This window comes from Myotis nattereri (assembly GCF_964212035.1).
Source record: "Myotis nattereri genome assembly, chromosome: 1".
Lineage (NCBI taxonomy): Eukaryota > Metazoa > Chordata > Mammalia > Chiroptera > Vespertilionidae > Myotis > Myotis nattereri.
The window spans coordinates 48,058,892-48,080,459 of NC_138075.1; the positions used below are offsets into that span (position 1 = coordinate 48,058,892).

At 38.6% G+C, this 21,568-nt stretch overlaps 1 protein-coding gene across 1 annotated transcript in view; it reads left to right on the top strand.

Annotated features, from left to right (window-relative positions):
- HERC1 (HECT and RLD domain containing E3 ubiquitin protein ligase family member 1) overlaps window positions 1-21,568 on the top strand; it is a 189,617-nt gene that overhangs the window by 128,170 nt on the left and 39,879 nt on the right. Inside the window, exons 39-51 of the mRNA XM_081094425.1 lie at window positions 338-536; window positions 2,876-3,036; window positions 8,701-8,817; window positions 9,015-9,246; window positions 10,226-10,350; window positions 11,352-11,572; window positions 12,819-13,087; window positions 14,235-14,287; window positions 15,055-15,255; window positions 17,251-17,425; window positions 19,455-19,725; window positions 19,861-20,074; window positions 21,188-21,393. Coding sequence (XP_080950551.1) covers window positions 338-536; window positions 2,876-3,036; window positions 8,701-8,817; window positions 9,015-9,246; window positions 10,226-10,350; window positions 11,352-11,572; window positions 12,819-13,087; window positions 14,235-14,287; window positions 15,055-15,255; window positions 17,251-17,425; window positions 19,455-19,725; window positions 19,861-20,074; window positions 21,188-21,393 — 2,444 coding nt within the window. The remainder of the gene's footprint in view (window positions 1-337; window positions 537-2,875; window positions 3,037-8,700; window positions 8,818-9,014; window positions 9,247-10,225; window positions 10,351-11,351; window positions 11,573-12,818; window positions 13,088-14,234; window positions 14,288-15,054; window positions 15,256-17,250; window positions 17,426-19,454; window positions 19,726-19,860; window positions 20,075-21,187; window positions 21,394-21,568) is intronic.

Here is a 21,568-nt window from a genome sequence, read left to right on the forward strand (position 1 = left end):
AAGGAAATACAGTTTTAATGATAAAATATCTTTAGGGAATCTCTGGTCAAATCTCACATACACAAATGAGACTTTTTGTTGTTTTTAAGAGAACCTTTCCTAATAGAAAGAAATGAATAATTACAAGGGCTGGTTCTTTTTTTTTTGTCTGTAGAGTCTACAGTTATGAGGATAATAGTGAATTCAGTGTAGATGTAAAAACATTTTTTCTGTAAATCTTTTATAGAATTGATATTTATGAAATATGTTAGAAACTTTCCAAGTTAAAGGTTAAAAGCTTTCCATTCCCATTTGAAAGAAAAAAAATCCTTACCACTTTCTTAATCTTGGTTTATAGAGATTGATCAACAAGCTGAAGAAAGTGACCCAGCCCAGCAGGCACAGACTCCAGTTACCACTAGCCCATCAGCCTCGAGCACGACTTCCTTTATGAGTAGCTCGCTGGAGGACACCACAACTGCCACCACTCCAGTCACTGACACAGAAACAGTGCCTGCATCTGAGTCCCCAGGAGTGATGCCACTAAGTCTCCTCAGGTAGGGAAGTTAACCTTTAAATTGTGCCATATTTGATGCCTATGGTTATGAGCACACAGGTATTCTCTTATGAAGAATGTGCCCAACTAAATCAAGGTGTTGTAGAGTTAGAAGGAATCTAAAGGATCATATGGTCAAACCCAATTTACTGAAGTTGGAAATGTCCTTCAGATGTTTAACAACTTGCCCAAGTCTCATAGCTAGTTTTGGTCCCAGATCTAATCAATGGTTCCATTGCCAATCAGGTACTCCAGCACTATTCTATCTCCTTATAATGGTTCTTTCATTTTTTGGCTAGGCTTTTGAATATGTTTTCCCTGAAAAAGTAAATTCTTGTGTTTTGATTGTTACAACTTTAAGAAAGAGCTTGCCTCCATGAGTTAATTTTCTTTTCTCAGGTTATTTTCCCTTTAGAATAATTTCTTTATTCTTTATTTCTTTCTTATTAATAAGATCAAGCAAGTCTACTTTTCAAATGAAAGAGTGTGTCTTATGATGCTTCTTCAACCAACCCTATTTTAATAGATTTATAAATTTCAAATAATGTTCCAGTTTCTTTTTGCTTCAGTTTACCAGATGTATACACAAACCAAAAACCTTGAGAGGAGATCTCTAGGGAGGGAGTGTTTTGTGAACTTTCTCACCTAGGGCTTAAGTGAAATAAAGGGAAGGAAAATGAATAGTATCCTTTTTTCTTATTTCTTTTCCCCCTTCTCTTAATTGACGGGTTACTATTATTTCCCTGTGTGTAGATTGACTTCTTAGGGAGAGTGGCTATTATTGTAATGATTCTAAATATTTGGTGTTCACAAGAGCTACCTGGGAGGCTTTTTAAAGCTCTGGGGATGTATTCCCCAAGTCTCTCACTAGGTCTGGTGGGGGCACATAATTTGCATTTGAATTGTTTCCTCAATAATTCTGACACAGTGGCCACACATTAAGAATTATTGCTCTGTCTCATGCCCTCAACCCCCTGGCATGAGTGGGGGGGATGGGAGGCAATGTGGGGATAAGGACACATATGTAATAACTTAATCAATAAAGAAATTTTAAAAAAAGAATTATTGCTCTGGTTTGGGGCAGAAGGAGCACTAATCCTAGTAGCTACTATTGCTCACTCCCCACACATCTCCTCCCACTTAGCTCTCACTTAAGTAACACAGATCCAGGAGGTGCTTCTGTTTAAGAAAGCAAGAAGAGAGAAATGATAGAATATTCTAATATGGTTTTTAATTCCTCCAGCAATTAATAGAATTCAAGGCATCCATAGAGGATCAATAGCACCATGACTCCTTTTGCCTTTCAGGTTCTGTAGTGTAGGCATGGGATTCAGTGGTATAATAATGCTCCCTTGCTCCCAGAACCATTCACCAGGGCTTGTGACCCCTCCTTTCTTCTTAGTCTTTGTTTTCCTGTTACTGACTGGGACTATATTAGAGCTGCAATTGTGTCTGCCTTCCGAATATCAGAAATCAGGGAACAAGTGCCTCTTACATAAATATGATCTTACAATTATTTGAGTGCATCGACAATGCTTTCTTGATGCTTAAAAGTTATTAGTTCTATTGAATAAATCGAAAGAGCAGTCAGTCGGTGAGGAGCTTCCTGGACTTTCTTCTTTACCCAGTGTCTGCCTTCTCAGCCTGAGGGGTCTGCCTCTCTATATCTTGTCTCCTTTACACAGCTGGTATCTCATTCTTATGCTATATTTCAGTTGTGCTGGGTGACTGAGCAGTTATCTTTTCTTTTGGTAACTTGCCTATAGTTAATTACTTGGAATCCATGTGAATAATTTCATGGCTAGCTAGTGAACTTATGTTTGAAGTAATTGTAAATTATCTATCTGTACAAGTTTTTTTATCCTGTAACTGCTGTATGCCTGTCAAAATATCCCTGTCTTCTTGGTATTATAGTAGAGGAAAGCTCCTTAAGACAGGGATTTAAAAAAATGTTTTGTTTATTGCTGTATTCCCCCACATGCTATGTTATTGGCGTTTTGCTGAACAAATGATAAGGTATTATTACTTGTATAGATTACTTGTATTACTTGTATAGATTATCTTATGAGATAATGATTTTTAAAACTGTGGAATCTTCCTCACCCCAATTAATTATAGCTAACTTGTGTAGTTTTCCAGGTCACATATTCTTTTATAAGACTGTGATGTATATACAGGGTGGGACAAAAGTAGGTTTACAGTTGTGAGTATGCAATAGAGTTTATTCTTGTATTATTATTTATTAATTATTGTATTTTCCATATGAACAACTGTAAATCTACTTTTGCCCACCTTGTATTTTGTAATTGGATTTTTATACTAACATTGTTTTCTTTAAAGGCAAATGTTCTCTAGTTACCCAACTACCACCGTACTTCCCACACGTCGTGCACAGACTCCTCCAATATCATCATTACCAACCTCTCCTTCTGATGAAGTAGGAAGAAGACAAAGCTTAACTTCTCCTGATTCCCAGTCAGCAAGGCCAGCTAACCGCACAGGTGCGTGTATTATCATGCGCTATGACACCCAGACGTTTTGACATTCCAATTGTGTGAGACTTTATTATGTAGGCATTGTGTTTTGTCTTCATGGAGGTAAAAGCAATGATTTTAATTATGGGGGATAGTCTGCCCCATCAAAATGAGCTGTCTTCTGTATTTTGAGTCTCTAGATTGAATTATGGCTATTTGGGAGGGAAATAACATACTGTACATCAATTATATTAGTCCTTTTTTAAAAAAATTTTGAAAATTTTTTATTTAATTACAGTTGTCATTCCATGTTATATTAATTTCAGGCATACAGCATGGTGGTTAGACATTTATTTAACTTAATGAATTGATCCTTTTGATTTATCTAGTACCCACCTGGTACCATACATAATTATTACAAAATTATAGACTGTATTTCCTTTGCTGTGCTTTATATCCTGGTGACTATTTTGTAACTACCAATATGTACTTTTAAAAAATATGTACATTTTTATTGATTTTAGAGAGAGAAAAGGAGAGGGAGACAGAAACATCAGTGAGAGAGAAACATCGGTCAGCTGTCTCCTGCATGCCCCCTACTGGGGACCCAAGCCTGCGATCTGGGCATGTGCCCTGATTGGGAATAGAACCGTGACCTCCTGTTTAAGGGCTGATGCTCAACCACTGGGCCAATCTGTACTTCTTACTCCCTTCACCTTTTTCACCCATCCCTTTAGTCCAGCTTCCCTCCCATCTGGCAACCATCCTTTTGGTTTTTTTCTAATAATATAGGTATTTTTAGTGCTACGAATTTTCCTCTAAACAATACTTTTGCTACAACTCAAACATTTTGAAATGCTGTGTTTTCATTTTCATTCAGTTTAAAGTACTTTCTCATTTACCATAATATCTTCTTTGGCATAATTAGAAGTACAGTATTTGTTTCCAAATTTGGGGAAATTTTTCAAATACCTCTATTCTTGATTTTTAATTTAATTTCATTATCATCAAAGAACATACCCTGTACAATTTGAATTTTTTAAATTTTTTTTTAAATTAAATCTTTATTGTTCAGATTATTACAGTCGTTCCTCTTTTTCCCCCCATAGCTCCCCTCCACCCGTTCCCAGCCCCCCCGCCGGCCCTCACCCCCCCCCCCACCCCCGCCACTGTCCTCATCCATAGGTGCACAATTTTTGTTCAGTCTCTTCCCGTATCCCCCACACCCCTTTTCCCCCCCAAGAATAGTCAGTCCACTCCCTTTCTATGCCCCTGGTTCTATTATAATCACCACTTTATTCTGTTCATCAGATTATTTATTCACTTGATTTTTTAGATTTACTTGTTGATAGATGTGTATTTGTTGTTCATAATTTGTATCTTTACCTTTTTCTTCTTCTTCCTCTTCTTAAAGGATACCTTTCAGCATTTCATATAATACTGGTTTAGTGGTGATGAACTCCTTTAGCTTTTTCTTATCTGTGAAGCTCTTTATCTGACCTTCAGTTCTGAATCATAGCTTTGCTGGATAAAGTAATCTTGGTTGTAGGTTCTTCGTATTCATCACTTTGAATATTTCTTGCCACTCCCTTCTGGCCTGCATAGTTTCTGTTGAAAAATCAGTTGACAGTCGTATGGATACTCCCTTGTAGGTAACTAACTGTCTTTCTCTTGCTTCTTTTAAGATTCTCTCTTTGTCTTTTGCTCTTGGCATTTTAATGATGATGTGTCTTGGTGTGGTCCTCTTTGGATTCCTTTTGTTTGGGGTTCTCTGTGCTTCCTGGACTTGTAAGTCTATTTCTTTCGCCAGGTAGGGGAAGTTTTCTGTCATTATTTCTTCAAATAGGTTTTCAATATCTTGCTCTCTCTCTTCTTCTGGCACCCCCATAATTATGATGTTGGTTCGCTTGAAGCTGTCCCAGAGGCTCCTTACACTATCTTTGTATTTTTGGATTCTTTTTTCATTTTGTTTTTCCGGATGGGTGTTTTGCTTCTTCGTATTTCAAATCATTGACTTGATTCTTGTGATCCTCTAGTCTGCTGTTGGGATTCTGTATAATATTCTTTATTTCAGTCAGTGTATGCTTAATTTCTAGTTGGTCCTTTAGCACAACCTCAAGGGTCTCACTAGATTTCTTGAGGGTCTCATTAAGTTTATCAGCGGTTTCTAGAAAATTCTTGAAAAACCTTAAAAGTGTGGTTTTGAACTCTATATCCAGTCGTTTGCTTTCCTCCATTTCTGTCATTTGAGTCCTGTTTCTTTGTCTCCTCATTTTTTTTTATGCTTCGCTGTGTTGATATAGTGGCTTTCTGTGCTAGGTGTCCTATAGGGCCCAGTGGCTCAGCCTCCCCAATTACCTGAGGTAGACAGTCTTGGTGCACCCCCTTGTGGGCTTTATGCACAGTCTTGTTGTAGTTAAGCCTTGATTGTTGTAGGTAACACTGGGAGGGATTGACCTCCAGGCCAATTGGCTGTGAGAATCAGCTGTGTCTGCAGTGAGAGAACTTCTGTGCTGGAGACACCCCTCCGGGACAAGACTTGCTTCAATGGGACTTTGGTGCTCACTGAGTCTGCCCCCTGAGTGTGTCCTTTATGGATCCAAGGAGCTGCAATCTGGATGGTCCCACTCTGACCACCAGGCACACTGGCTCATGGATCTCTAAAGAGGTGCTAATCTAGCCTCTGCCTGAGGCTATCCAGCAGCAGCCAGCTGTGAAGCAATGCAAGTTGCCCTGGGGCCTTGGGCCAGCTGCAGTTTGTTAGGTTATTATCAGTTTGCAAAGGGCCAGGCTTTTCATATGCAAAAGCCTCCGTGCACAGCTTGGGTGGGGCAGGGTCCCAGCCCAGGGGATCAACAGGGCAGAGCAAGCAGTTATGGCTGCTCTCAGTCCTGCCCTCAGAGGCCCTGCTTCTCAGTGTCCCGGCAATCGCTGCAAGCACCCCTGAGAGAAAGCTACCCTCGAGTTCCGACTGATGCCAGACAGTCCAGTTTCTCCCGTATGAGTCTGGGTCCCCAGAGACTCGCCGGAACTGGAGCTCAGAGCTTGAGACTCCCTCCCGATTGAAAAAGACAACCCTGTACTCAGCCGCCAGCCCTTCTGCATGCGCCTCTGTACCTCTGTATTTTACTTCCGCACCGCACCTCCTCTGAGTCTTGGTATGCTTTTTTCTTTCCTTCTAGTTGTAGAATTTCCACTCAGCCAGCCTTTCTGTGGTTCTGGATGATGTCCATTTCATCTTTTAGTTGTATTTTTTAAGTGGTTGTGCGAGGCAGCAATCTCCGGTGTTTACCTATGCCACCATCTTCTTTTTAAATTTATTGATACTTGTTTTATGGTCCAGAATATGGTCTGTTTGAAATATATTCCACTTGCACTTGTTAAAAGTGTATATTGTGCTATTATTGAGTGGAGTGGTCTATAAATTGTTGGTTAGGTCAGGTAGGTTTTTAGTATTATCTAAGTCAGGGGTCCTCAAACTTTTTAGACAGGGGGCCAGTTCACTGTCCCTCAGACCGTTGGAGAGTCAGACTATAGTTTAAAAAAAAACTATGAACAAATTCCTATACATACTGCACATATCTTATTTTGAAGTAAAAAAACAAAACGGGAACAAATACAATATTTGTATTTGCATGTGACCTGTGGGCCGTAGTTTGAGGACCCCTGATCTAAGTCTTTGTTATTTTGATTTTTGGTCTACTTATTCTATAAGTTATTGAGAGAGAGGTGTTAAAACCTCTGTTATAGTGGATTTGTCTATTTCCCCTTTCATTGATCAGTTTTTGTTTCATGTATTTTAAAGCCTTGTCTTTGGGTCCATAAAAATTTAGTATTCTTATGTCTTCCTAATGAATTGACCTCTTTATCATTATGTAATGACTCTTTTTATCCCTGGTATTATTATTTGCCCTTAAATCTGTTTTGTCGGGTATAAATATAGCCACTTCTAATTTTTTTCATTAGTGTTGGGTGGTATATCTTTTCCCATCATTTTACTTTTAACTTATTTGTGTCTTTATATTTTAAGTGGTTTTCGGAAAGGCAGCCTATATTTAAGTCTTGCCTTTTAAAATCCAACCTGATGTTTTCTGCCTTTTAATTGGGGTCATCATTGACATTTAGTGTGATTATTGGTATGGTTGGGCTTAAATTTTCCATCTTTCTGTTTATCTCACCTGTACTTTGTCCCCTTTCTCTACTTTCTTTGGATTAAATGATTTTTTAAAAATTTTATCTCCTTTGTTGGTTTATTATACTTTGTATTATATTTTTAGAATTTACTTTTAGGTTTATAGTATACACCTTTAATTGTCACAGTCTATCTTTAAGTAATGTTTTACCATTTCATGTATACTAACAGAATCTAACAACAGTGTGCTTTCATTTCCCTTTTCTCAGCCTTTGTACTTTTGTTGTAACACACTTAACTTCTACATATGTTATAAAGCCCCATAATACATTGTTATTATTTTTGCTGTAAACAGGCAATTATCTTTTAAGGAGATTCAAAAACTTAATATATATATACTAGAGGCCCGGTGCACGAGGTTTGTGTACTTAGGGGGTCCCTTAGCCCGGCCTGCGCCCTCTCGCAGTCCAGCACCCCTCAGGGGATGGCCTACTGATGGCCATCCGTAGCACTGCCATGGAGGCAGGAGGGTCTCCTGCCACCACCGCTGTGCTCGCCAGCTGTGAGCCCGGCTTCTGGGCTTCTGGCTGAGCTGCGCTCCCCCTGTGGGAGCACACTGACCACTAGGGGGCAGCTCCTGTGTTGAGTGTCTGCCCCTGGTGGTCAGTGCACATCATAGTGACCGGTCGTTCTGCCATTCCGTCAATTTGCATATTACTCTTTTATTATATAGAATAGGATTATATTTACTCACATATTTACCAGTTCTGATATTCTTTATTCCTTTATGTAGATCCAGATTTCCATCTGGTGTCATTTCTTTCTGCTTGAAAGACTTCCTTGTAGCAATTTGCTGGTGATGAATTATTTTGTCTCTTGTATGTCTGGAAGAGTTTATTTCACCTTAATTTTGAAAAATATTTTTACTGGTGTAGAATTCTAGATTGACAGGCATTATACCACATACCTGCCTATAATCTTCAAAGTACCTAAGTGATTGAAGGATACTGAAGAAAAACATGAAAACTAAATAAATGCAAAGGGGATCCCAGAGTGGGTCCTTTGCTGTGAAGAACATTACCTAGATTTTTGGTGAAACTGGAATGAGATATAGAATAGGTGATAATATTCTTAAGTTCCTGACTTTGATGGTTGTGTTGTGGTTATGCAGGAGAATGTCCTTATTTGTAGGAGTTACATATTAGCGTATTCAGGGAAGATTGTCTGAAAAAAAGTCTCAGATGGTTCAGGGGTGAAAGAATCCATTGTGCATTCTTGCAAATGTCTGTTAAGTATGAAATTTTTTGAAGTAGGTAACTATTTCAAAATAAAATGTCTTACATTATTTCAGTAGTTTTATTTTGTATTAGCAGGTTTAGCTTTATGAAAAACCATAATCTATAACAGGTTTAATCATAGTTATACATTTAATGAATTCTTGCTAGAGTAAATTTTCGTTGAATTTGAACTACATTAAGAAACTTATAGTTACACGGAGAAGACTTTATTCATGTTATATAGTGATATTTAGGTCTTTACTTCTCTTTCTTTTGTCTCAGCCTTGTCAGACCCAAGCAGTAGACTTTCAACTTCTCCTCCTCCTCCAGCAATTGCAGTACCCTTGTTGGAAATGGGGTTCTCCCTCCGACAGATTGCCAAAGCCATGGAAGCCACAGGTAGAATAAGTTTTTATATGTCAGTATATACAGATATGAGAAACTTAATCTTATTAAGGGCAATATTTTTTTAAGAGGCCATAAAGCTTGGTAAGATTTTTAACATCAGGTTTAGTTCAGTGACATCATAACAGACACTAGCATGAATAACTATTTTGCCCAAAGTCAGTATCAGACTTGTTTTTCCCCCTGTTCAGGTGCTCGAGGGGAGGCTGATGCCCAGAACATCACTGTCCTTGCCATGTGGATGATAGAGCACCCTGGGCATGAGGATGAGGAGGAGCCTCAGTCAGGCAGCACAGCAGACTCAAGGCACGGAGCAGCAGTTCTAGGCAGTGCTGGGAAATCAAATGATCCCTGTTATTTGCAGTCACCAGGAGACATACCATCGGCTGATGCTGCTGAAATGGAGGAAGGCTTTAGTGAAAGGTGAAATTCCCATCCTCCATATTTCTGTTCAGTGTGTTATAAATGGTACCCCCAAAAGCCCCATTTGTTTCCCTTTTATAGGAGCTTCTAATGGTATGTAAAGGTGATAGACATATATGAAAAGATGGACATTTTAGTTTCAAGTTAATGTTTCTGTGAAGGGTAAGAATGACATAACCATTTTATCTTGAAGGGCTTTTTTCAGGGAAAGAAGGAAAAAAGTTTATATAAAATTGATCTGAAAAGAGGAAACTGAAAAATAATTTTCTTTCATATAGGTGATATGAAATACAATGTTCATTTTAATATTAGCAATTGATTTAATTAATGCATTTGATGGAAATGGACTTTTAAGCTTTTTTAACTCTTAAAATAGATTTATATTTTTATTCTTTAGTTTCTAATATCTGTACAATATACCCTTTTCAAAATCTGTGATAATACCTAGCCCAAAATGATCTATAATATATTTTACAGTTCTTCCTAAAATCTTCCTCCATCACTTATGACTTTAAATCTTAACTTTTCATTTTAGCTCATGAAGTCATATGGTTACCATGGCTTGCACCTTATGTAATATACAGACCTTTCTGACAAGATTAGTTAATATTTTTGTAATTTATTTTGAAATACTTGTTTCTCTTATGCAAGGATGCACAATCACTTTAATTTTTAAGTATTTAATCATTTAGAATTTAGTTAAGGCCATTGACCTTGTTTCAATTTGAACATGCATTAAGCATCATTTCATTGTTGGCATAATTCAAAATCATATAAAATTATTGCTCTTGGCAATGTGACACATTTAAAACTTAGGATCTTTACCAGGGACAAAAGATATGTTTCAAAGTTTTATAACTATATTTTATTCTCGGTAATATTTGGAGAAAAAAGTACCCTCACAAGCAAGCATGCACCTTTGCTTTCTATTAATGATCGTTTTTAAAAATCCATGTTGCTTTCAAACTTACACTTACAGCCCTGATAATCTGGATCATACAGAGAATGCAGCTTCTGGTAGTGGACCACCAACTAGGGGTCGCTCAGCAGTAACACGAAGGCACAAGTTTGATTTAGCTGCTCGCACATTGCTAGCAAGAGCAGGTAATTACATGTTTCACATCCTTCTCTTGGTTATAGTATTATATAGCTTGCTTTTATATTTTAAAGTAAATGTAAAAGGAATGGTACAGGCAATGTAAACTAATGATACTAAGTACTCAGTTCCTCCACATTAACAGTGACTATTTTCATATTATTTTCAGTGTATTTACATAGTTTCCAAAAATTGAAACCACAGTATACATTCATAGATTTATTTTTAAGTTCCCTGAGGGTGCAGAAGGACTGGTTATTTTTAGACACTGAGAAATTTCATAAATGCTCTCTGTGGTCAAGCAACTTACAATTTAAGAAGTGAAGATGCACATTTAAAATTTAATATTAATAGTGAGAACGAGCTGAAAAAGTACACAGTACCAAAGAAGTAGGCACTGGCTTTTCTGATGTACTCTGTGGACCTTAGGGCTTCATTACTAGGTAAGACCCTAGATAAGCAAAAATAGATTTCCTCATTAAATTAATAAATACTTCTAGGATTGTGTTCTGGAGGGTAAGTTATAGAGAACCTATTTTCCAAATTAAATATTAAGATACATAATTTGTCAAAACAGAGTTTGATCCTTGAAATATTAAAATATAAATAGTGATTCCATGATTTATGGGAACAGAGGGAAGTTCTAAAAAATATAGGATGTATAGTTAATATACAATATAATGAAGAGACCGATGTAAAAAAATAAACCTAAAGGAACAATAACAGCCCACATTCTTGGGTGTCTTTTTATTTAACAAACGTCATGAAGTATTTTACACGGATTATCTTATTTAAACCTATCAAGAGCCCTGCCAGGTGTGAGTGCTGTTGTCCTCATTTTACAGAAGAGGAAGCAAAATTGATAGGTATAATTTTATGTTTATGGTCTGGAATCCAATAAGTCAGCTGAGATAGGCTCTCACCTGCATGCATGGCAATTAAGAATTGGCGCAATATTCAGAATTATTTTATACATGCAAATAAAATACCTTTTTTGTTTTGTTCGGAGCGGGGTTATACCGCTCTGTGCAGGCCCACAGGAATCAAAGTCGGAGAGAAGGAATATCTTTGCAGCAAGACCCAGGGGCATTGTATGACTTTAATTTAGATGAGGAATTGGAAATTGATCTTGATGATGAAGCAATGGAAGCAATGTTTGGACAAGACCTGACCAGTGAAAATGATATTCTGGGAATGTGGATCCCAGAGGTACTGGATTGGCCTACCTGGGTGTGTGTGACTGCAGCGGGGGCTGCTCTGACTTATTTTCCTGCCCTCTTGTTTATGCAGCTTACTAATAACAGCCTTGCCTAGAGTTGTAACACGGAAAAGTTTTACATCTCATCCTAAAGTTTGGGGCTCTAATGGTTAATGTTACTTTCATACTTGCAAACTAATAAGAAAAAGTCTCTCTTTTTGCTATTTCTGTGCGATTTTATTGCTTCTCTCTCTAGACTAGATGAATAGAGCTGTATTATGGTAATATTTGATTTTAATATCAAAGATAGATTACAAAACAGGTCTTAGTTGACTGCTGGGTATATAACATGGCTGCTGTTTTTACCTTGCTATCTGAATGCATGCTCTTCTCCTTCAGGTTTCATTTAATCACTGTTAATGCCTCATTCTAGGAACCAGTGCCACCTAGATCTTATAAATACCTCTATCCAGGGTCAGGGTACGTGGTGGGTTTGTATGTTTACATTATTTAGCATTATGCTTTTATAGCAGTGAAACTGAAAAGTTCACAGGTGTAAGTCCTACAGGAAAGAGCATCTACCACAGTGGTTCTCAACCTTCCTAATGCTGTGACCCTTTAATACAGTTCCTCATGTTGTGGTGACCCCCAACCATAAAATTATTTTCGTTGCTACTTCATAACTGTCATTTTGCTACTGTTATGAATCGTAATGTAAATATCTGATATGCAGGATGTATTTTCACTGTTACAAATTGAACATAATTAAAGCATAGTGATTAATCACAAAAACAATATGTAATTATATATGTGTTTTCTGATGGTCTTAGGCGACCCCTGTTGAAAGGGTCGTTCGACCCCCACAGGTTGAGAACCGCTGATCTACCCTGTTAGGTTAATAAGATAAATAAATCCTAATAACTTCTTAGAAATTCAGAAAATAGATATGCATGTTATGACTAGATTAAAGAAAGTAATTTTCATTAGAGGGATTTAAAAAAATCATTTGAGCTGGGGCAGATGGTCATTTTTATTAACTCTCTTTTCAGTAGGATAGTCAGTTACTTTTATTAGAGAGAGGAATGGCAAAAAAACACTTTAAGATTGTATGATGTGAATTTGGATTTGAAAGAAATTTCTTATATAGCATTAATGAACATATTGCAAATATTCCAGCATAAGTAAATAAAATAGTTAATTTAATATCAATAATCTGTTGACCTCTTCTTAATTTTATGTTAAATTGACTAATAATTTGATATGTAATCATTTGTGCAGCATGTTTGTGAGTCTGAAGACAGGGAAGAAGTGGTGGTGTGTGAACTGTGTGAATGCAGTGTTGTCAGCTTCAATCAGCACATGAAGAGAAATCACCCAGGCTGTGGGCGCAGTGCAAACCGCCAGGGCTACCGCAGCAATGGCTCCTATGTTGATGGCTGGTTTGGTGGTGAATGTGGGAGTGGAAATCCATACTACCTGCTCTGTGGCAGCTGCAGGGAAAAGTACTTAGCCCTGAAGACCAAATCCAAGACCACTAGTTCTGAAAGGTACCTTGAAATTGTATGGAGATCCAGTCCCCCTGAATGATAGTCTCTCTCATTAAAGACATGGGAATAGTAGCTTTTTTCATGTTAGGAGTTACTTTTTAACATTTCCTAAAGTCCTGTGATTGCTGGATTGGGAACAGGAAGGATGGTGGAGGTTGAAGAATTCATGTTCCTGTCAGAGCTGGGGACCTGTAGTCCAGGAACTGTGGTTTATCAGCAGGTCCTTCACTGGCGTTCGTGTTACCTTTGACTTATTGACAAATTGTGGGTAGGATCCTTGCCTTAACCTTTTGGAAGCTTACAGTCAATTTTTTTAATTGATGTTTTTCACCATATTTTGGGTATCTTAAGATCTTTTCCTTCATGAAAAAATAGATTGTTTATATTAAATGAGCTTCCATGAAAATATTATCTCTTTATATCCTTGAATAGCAATTAACCTCTAGTGAGTAGGGTTTTTGACTATTAAAATCTATAATGTATTCTGGAAGAGGTTTTGATTTAAAAAGTTGTAGGCGGCCCAGAAACATCCCCAGTAATTATTGAAATAGTCATTGATTTTGTAAGTAAGTGTGTACTACCTATATATCAGTGGTTTTTTAAAAAATACATTTTATTATTGCCCTAACCGGGTTGGCTCAGTGGATAGAGCGTCGGCCTGCGGACTGAAGGGTCCCAGGTTCAATTCCAGCCAAGGGCATGTGCCTTGGTTGCAGGTGCATCCCCAGTGGGGGGTGTGCAGGAGGCAGCTGGTCGATGTTTCTCTCTCATCGACGTTTCTAACTCTCTATTACAGAGAGGAAGGGAGAGGGATAGAGAGTTAGAAACGTCGATGAGAGAGAAACATCGACCAGCTGCCTCCTGCACACCTCCTACTGGAGATGTGCCTGTACATGCCCTTGACCAGAATCGAACCTGGGACCTTTCAGTCTGCAGGCCGATGCTCTATCCACTGCGCCAAACCAGTTAGGACATAGTACATATATATATCAATGGTTTTTATTACATTAGCCCATACCATGAAATACACTTCTTTATTTTGTGTTGCTTTATTAATGACCTTTTAAAATGTTCTAATGACTTAATTTGCATTTTTGGGTACTAACTGTTTTATGTAAAAACACACTGTTCTTCGTATTTGGTGCAGGTACAAGGGACAAGCTCCAGATCTAATTGGCAAGCAGGACAGTGTATATGAAGGTAGTTGTTTTGAGAGCTTCTTTATTTTACATGTATTTTTATGTATACCTTCTGCTTAACATCTGGTTACTAAAATTTACCTTCATGTGTTTGTATTTATGTACATGTTAACTTAAATTGTCCCTAAAAAGCTCAAGATAGTTTGTGATAGCATCAGCCCTAGTTTTAAAAAGTTAAAGGAAAAGAACCTGGTTGAAATACTAGTTTTACCACAAAATGTGAATTTCTGTGTGGCATTTTGTTTTCAAAGTAGAAGAAGTGTATATACATGTTCAATATCCTTGTTGAGGAAAGTAAAAAAAAAAAAAAAATTGAAGCAAGCATCAGTTTATCTAGAGCATTCATTTACTTGAAACAATTATTTCCTAATGATTATGGACAGGGTTAAAAACTCTTTGTTGATCCTATAACAATATTTTTTATTAGTTGAAACCTTCATTACCAGCTGTAACATTTGCTATTGCCTTGGCTGGGGAGAAGTCAATGGGGAAAAAAGGAGACTTATTGTAATACTTTTAACAATAAAGAATTAAGGGGGGGGGGGGAAATAAATGGATTTGACTGCTTTGACTCCCTTTCCCATCTAGTCTCCCTATACCTTAGGAGAGCAGTTTGTCAGCTCACCAGAAGATGGTGCCATAGTACATTTTGTGGGCACTGGACTTTTAGTTCATCTGCATCTTAGACATATCTTACAATAACAATTGCTAGCAGAGTCATATCATGTTTATAGTCACATACTATACATATGTTTATTTAAATTCCAGAAGACTGGGACATGTTGGATGTTGATGAAGATGAAAAGCTAACAGGTGAAGAAGAATTTGAATTACTTGCTGGACCACTTGGTTTAAACGATCGACGTATTGTACCAGAACCAGTTCAGTTCCCTGACAGTGATCCATTGGGAGCATCAGTAGCAATGGTTACAGCCACCAACAGTATGGAAGAGACTCTGATGCAAATAGGTAAATTGACATGCTAATTGGCATGGATTTCATAGAGTCTATATTTATTTATTTTTTAGATAAATAATAAGACGGTAAAGGTAAATAATAAGAATAAGGATTCAACATTTTCTCACCCCATCAAGTATTTTGAGCCAGTTGTTTAAACATATTTTGAAGGTATAATAGAATATTAAGGTTTGGCCGAAACCGGTTTGGCTCAGTGGATAGAGCGTCGGCCTGCGGACTGAGGGGTCCCGGGTTCGGTTCTGGTCAAGGGCATGTGCTTGGGTTGCGGGCACATCCCCAGTGGGGGGTGTGCAGGAGGCAGCTGGTTGATGTTTCTCTCTCATCAATGTTTCTGGCTCTCTATCCCTCTCCCTTCCTCTCTGTGAAAAATCAATAAAATATATATATATAAAAAAAAGAATATTAAGGTTTGATGTTTGTGGTTTTTATGAAATAGTGAAGTGTTAAAAAATTGATAAAATATAAGATTTTTTTAAAAACTCTGTGATAAGAGAATCCTGGAACTGATTAGAAACTATTTTGCCAACTTTTTCTATTTAGGTGCGAGGGTGTGGTAACTTTGCTGTAGGGAATACAGAATAAAGAATTGGGACAGTATTAATGACCCTTTATGTGTAAAAAGCATGCTTTTAAAACCATGTCTTTTCTGTATTTGTTAATATCAGTAGATGTGATACATGAGCAAAATAAATAAAACCAAAATATTTTAAGAAACATGTTTCTTTTACAATAGACTAGAGGCCTGGTGCACAAATTTGTGCCCAGGTGGGGTCCCTAGGCCTTGCCTGCAATGAGGGCTGATCGGGGCTGTCTTGTCCAGTCCCAATCAGGGCCTGCTGGCCAGGGGGAGAGCCGCGAGTCGGTGGGAGGCCAGCCGGCCGGGTTGGGGAGGGACCAGGGGAGGTTGGCTGTGGGAGCACACTGACCACCAGGGGGCAGCTCCTGCATTGAACATCTGCCCCTTGGTGGTCAGAGCATGTCATAGCGACTGGTCGACTGGTCATTCCAGCTGTAATGGTTGCTTAGGCATATATACACACACACACACACTAGAGGCCTTGTGCATGAAATTCGTGCATGGAGGGGTGTCCCTCAGCTCAGCCTGCACCCTCTCCAATCTGGGATCCCTCTCACAATCCAGGGCTGCTGACTCCCAACCACTCGCCTTCCTGCCTGCCTGATTGCCCCTGACCGCTTCTGCTTGCCAGCCTGATCACCCCCTAACCACTCCCCTGCCAGCCTGATTGATGCCTAACTGCTCCCCTGCTGGCCCAATTGCCCCTAACTGCTCCCTTGCAGGCCCGATTGCCCCTAACTGCCCTCCCCTGCCGGCCTGGTTGCCCCCAGCTGTCCTCCCCTGCTGGCCTGGTCGCCCTTAACTGCCCTCCCTTGCCAGCCCAATTGCCCCTAATTGCCCTCCCCTGCTGGCCTGGTCCCCCCAACTGCCCTCCCCTGCTGGCCTGGTTGCCCCCAACTGCCCTCCCTTGCTGGCCTGGTCGCCCTTAACTGCCCTCCCTTGCCAGCCCAATTGCCCCTAATTGCCCTCCCCTGCTGGCCTGGTCCCCCCAACTGCCCTCCCCTGCTGGCTGGTTGCCCCCAACTGCCCTCCCCTGCTGGCCTGGTCCCCCCAACTGCCCTCCCCTGCAGGCCTGGTCCCCCCAGCTTTCCTCCCCTGCAGGCCTGATCGCCCACAACTGCCGTCCCCTGCGGGCCATCTTGTGGTGGCCATCTTTGACCACATGGAGGCGGCCATCTTGTGTGTTGGAGTGATGGTCAATTTGCATATTACCTCTTTATTATATAGGCTAGATTATTGATTTAGAAATATCTATTTCTCCCAAGGACTTTTCTGATTAACAAAATTCCAGATGAGCAAAACACTTTCGTTTTCTGTATTTCCTTGCAGCCTGGAACCTAGAAAATTTGCAGTAGTCCAGATACTTTTTCCTTACCATGTTGAGAACTAAACAAAATCTTGTTTTTCAGGTTGCCATGGCTCGGTAGAAAAGAGTTCCTCTGGGAGAATAACATTAGGTGAGCAGGCAGCTGCCTTAGCAAACCCTCACGACCGAGTGGTGGCTTTAAGGAGAGTGACTGCTGCTGCTCAGGTACTTCTGTCCAGAACCATGGTCATGAGAGCGCTGTCTCTTCTCTCAGTCAGGTAGGTGTTAGTTTGTGTCAAGTTATGCTAAGTTAGCTTCAAGAATATGTTAGACTGGCGTCTGGTATTGTTGGGAGAATGAGATAGAATTTTTAGAAACTTAATGTCTACTATTAAATGACACAAGTTGGACATAGTCATCATTGCTATTTATTCATTCAGTCATTCAGTTAATACTTGGCACTTCTTAGGTAGAAAATAATGCCATTATAGTAACTGAGTCAACTGCAAACATTTTATTATCTGAAATGGGAAACTCAGACTGTTGATCCATTTGGTACAAGGTAGAAATAAAAGATCAAATGAGTTTTTCTGCAGAATTAATCAACTGTGTAGCTAAGTCAACCTGCAGATTCCATCATGAAGACTTGCCATGTTCATACTATGGAGTATAATGTTAAAAAAGGGAACAGAGCCAAAGAGTACCTGAAAGTCATCCATTTAAGAAATGGTTAAGCTAGGGTATTTAACTGTCATTGAAGATAGAGGGACCCTGAAAAAAACTCAAAATAAAATTTAGATAAGACTATGTGGTATTGGCTTAAGAATAGATAATTTGGACAGTGCTAGAGAAGAGTTCAGAATCTGACCCACATATATAAACACTTGATTTATGGATTGATTTATGACAGTGTTTATACTGCAGAGCAATGAGGAAAGGATGGTGTTTTCAATAACCTGGGCTAAGTCAGATGGTTTACTCACACTATAAAACAAATATTTCCAAGTGATTCTTCCATCTAAATGTAAAATGTAAATCAATAATATTTCTATAAGGTAACATAGGAAGAACTTATTCTTGATTTTGGGACAGGCAGAGATTTCTTAAGCAAGTCACAAAAGGCATTCACCATAAAGAAAAAGATTGATATATTGGACTGCATTAAAAAAGAACTTCTGTTCAGCAAAAGTCATTAAGTCAGAAAGTTTTTAAAAAAGTCACTAAATGGGAGAAGATATTAGCAATGCATATAACCAACAGAATATATAAAGAATGCCTATAAATAAGATGAAGACTTACCCCCCAAAATGGGCAAAATACCAAATAATACAAAAGAGGATCTCCAAATGGCCAATGAACATGAAAGATGAATTGTTCAATCTCATTAGTTTTCAGAGAAATGAAAACCAATGAGATACTACTACATACCCATCAGACTGACTAAACTTTAAAACACTGAGGGAACAAGGTGAGCATGAGGATGTGGAACACTTAACGCTCTCATACACTGCTGGTGAGGAAATAAATTGGTACAACTACTTTGGAAAACTGTCTGATGGTACAGTACCAACTGAAGGTGAATATTAACATATTCCATGACCCAGACATTCACTTCTGGGTATACATCCAATAGAAATGCTGACATATGTACACCAAAAACATAAGCAAGAACAAACACGGCAGCACTATCATAATAGCACTGTGCTGGAAATCACCTGATTACCATCTGTATGGATAAATTAATTGTGGTACATTTTATTTATACGTCAATGAAAATGAATAACCACTTCTGTGATGTAACAACATGGATGAATCTGTTACAAGTAGTGTTGAACAAAAGAAGCCAGACACAAAAGAATACTTCATTATTTTAGTTATACAAACTCAAAAACAGGTCCGACTGATTTATGGCTTTAGAAGTGTGGATAGTGGTTACTTTAGAGGGCCCAGTGACTGAGAAGGGCCCAAGTATGCTTCTGAGGACCTGGCAATGTTCTCTTCTTGATATGGAAGTTGCATGGGTTTGTTCAGTTTGTGAAAATTCATGATTTGTGAACATTCCTGTATGTTATACTTTAGTAATTCAGTTATTCTTCAAGTATACATCAATGTATTTTTTTAAGTTTCAGTAACAGTTTCTAGCGTACATAATATTTTTGGACATCTCTTAGGAAATGTATGATTAGTGATAGTGCAGCATACCTTTAATTTTGTTTTTTGTACTATGGATGATATGTAGGGCTCCAAACAGTCCCTTAAGAAAACTTTTTATCTTTATCCATCTAAAGTGTTTTTCTTTCCTGACAGTGGTTCCAGTTGTAGCCTGGCTGCTGGTCTTGAATCTCTGGGGCTTACAGATATCCGAACGCTGGTTCGATTAATGTGCTTGGCTGCAGCAGGGAGAGCTGGCCTCTCCACCAGCCCTTCTGCCATGGGAAGCACCACAGAACGCTCACGAGGTGGGCACAGCAAAGCCAGCAAACCCATCTCTTGCCTGGCCTATCTGAGCACAGCAGTGGGATGTCTGGCATCAAACACACCTAGTGCTGCAAAACTCCTAGTGCAGTTGTGTACACAGGTAAGCTAGTTTCCAGTGCTTTTCTAGTTGCTTTGCTTATTTCTAACTGATTCTTAAAAAAGCCTTTTGAGATAAAATCTTTGTTCCAAAATTATATGTAAAAATTAAACCTATTTGTTCCAATTGCCTCTTCAGAACTTGATTTCTGCTGCAACAGGTGTAAATCTAACTACAGTTGATGATCCAATTCAGCGAAAGTTTCTACCCAGCTTTCTCCGAGGAATTGCTGAAGAAAATAAGCTTGTGACCTCCCCAAACTTTGTTGTAACTCAGGCCCTTGTGGCATTACTAGCAGACAAGGGGGCCAAACTGAGACCTAACTATGATAAGTCAGAAGTTGAAAAGAAAGGTAACTTTCATACCATTTAATTTATGCAATCTTCTGATTGATTTGTATGATCTAATCAGTTTGATTAATGTTTTTTAAAAATGTGTTTTTCATTGCTCTATATGGTGAATTTACATAACATGTATACTTAAGTTTAGATCATAAAAGTACATGAATACTTTTTCAATGTGCATGAAAATAAATACTAGAAAACATACCAAATTAGTCTTGTTTGATTAGATTATTTTTGTTAGATTATGGTTTGAGTCAACATAGATCAGTGATTTTCAACCTTTTTCATCTTATGGCATGCACCAACTAATTACTAAAATTCTGTGGCACACCAAAAAATACATTTTTTGCTGATCTGACAAAAATAATAGATATAATTTTGATTCATTCACATGGAACAGCTATTGTGTGGGCTGTTGTCATTCTTTTTATTTGACTATCTAAGGGAAAAGAGGTCAGTGCCCCTGACTAAATAGTCAGGTATTGCATGTTATAAAAATTCTTGCAGCACACCAGTGTGTCGTGACACACTGGTTGAAAAATCACTGCCATAGATAATAACCCTGATAGGTTTTCTTAATAAAATTTAGATAATGTCAGTACTGTTTTTCTCTGTCTTAGGACGATAACGCTTTGAAAGGAGTACTTAATCACTGCTGTCTATCTTTCTTTTTATAAAGACCATGTGGTCAAGAGAGATGGGCCTTAGTATCTCAGTCCAGTCCCTTGACTCTGTTAAGGTCACTTTTGAGCAGCAAAGGCCGAATTCTTATGTTTTAGGGCATGCTGCCTTTGCCCTAGCCTTAAAATTATTTTTGCTGCATTCTTAGTCTATGTGTCTTTAGAGTAAAGACTATTTATTGATTGATGAATATAAATGTACATTTGCAGTGAATCATATTTCTTATAGAGTTTGATGAGATAAATGTTTATTATTTCTTGTATGCATTAGTTAGTGAAATGGTTGCTTGCAAAAGTGCTAGTTATTAAAAGATATGGGTTAACCCATTTTTGTTTGTTCACTACCACCAGCTCTCACCGGGGTATCATTTCATTGTTTTGTTTAAGCAGGTTTAACTGCTCAATTGTATGTCCATCCTTCCTATGATCCTTCTGCTGTAGGCCCTCTGGAGCTGGCTAATGCCCTGGCAGCTTGCTGCCTGTCCTCCAGGCTGTCCTCACAGCATAGGCAATGGGCTGCTCAACAGCTTGTGCGCACTCTGGCTGCACACGACCGTGACAACCAAACTACTCCACAAACACTTGCTGATATGGGAGGAGATCTCAGAAAATGTTCCTTTATCAAGTTGGAGGCTCATCAGAACAGAGTATGTATTTTGAGTCCCAAGTGTGCTGATTGCTTTATGTAAGATAAAATAGTGTCTGCCCTTCTCAGAAAGCTCAAAGTTTACACATCTCTTCTCCCCGCCCCCGCACCACACACACAAAGTTATCAATATTTATCTGGTAGTTACCAACTCTCTCTGTATGTTGGTTTGATAT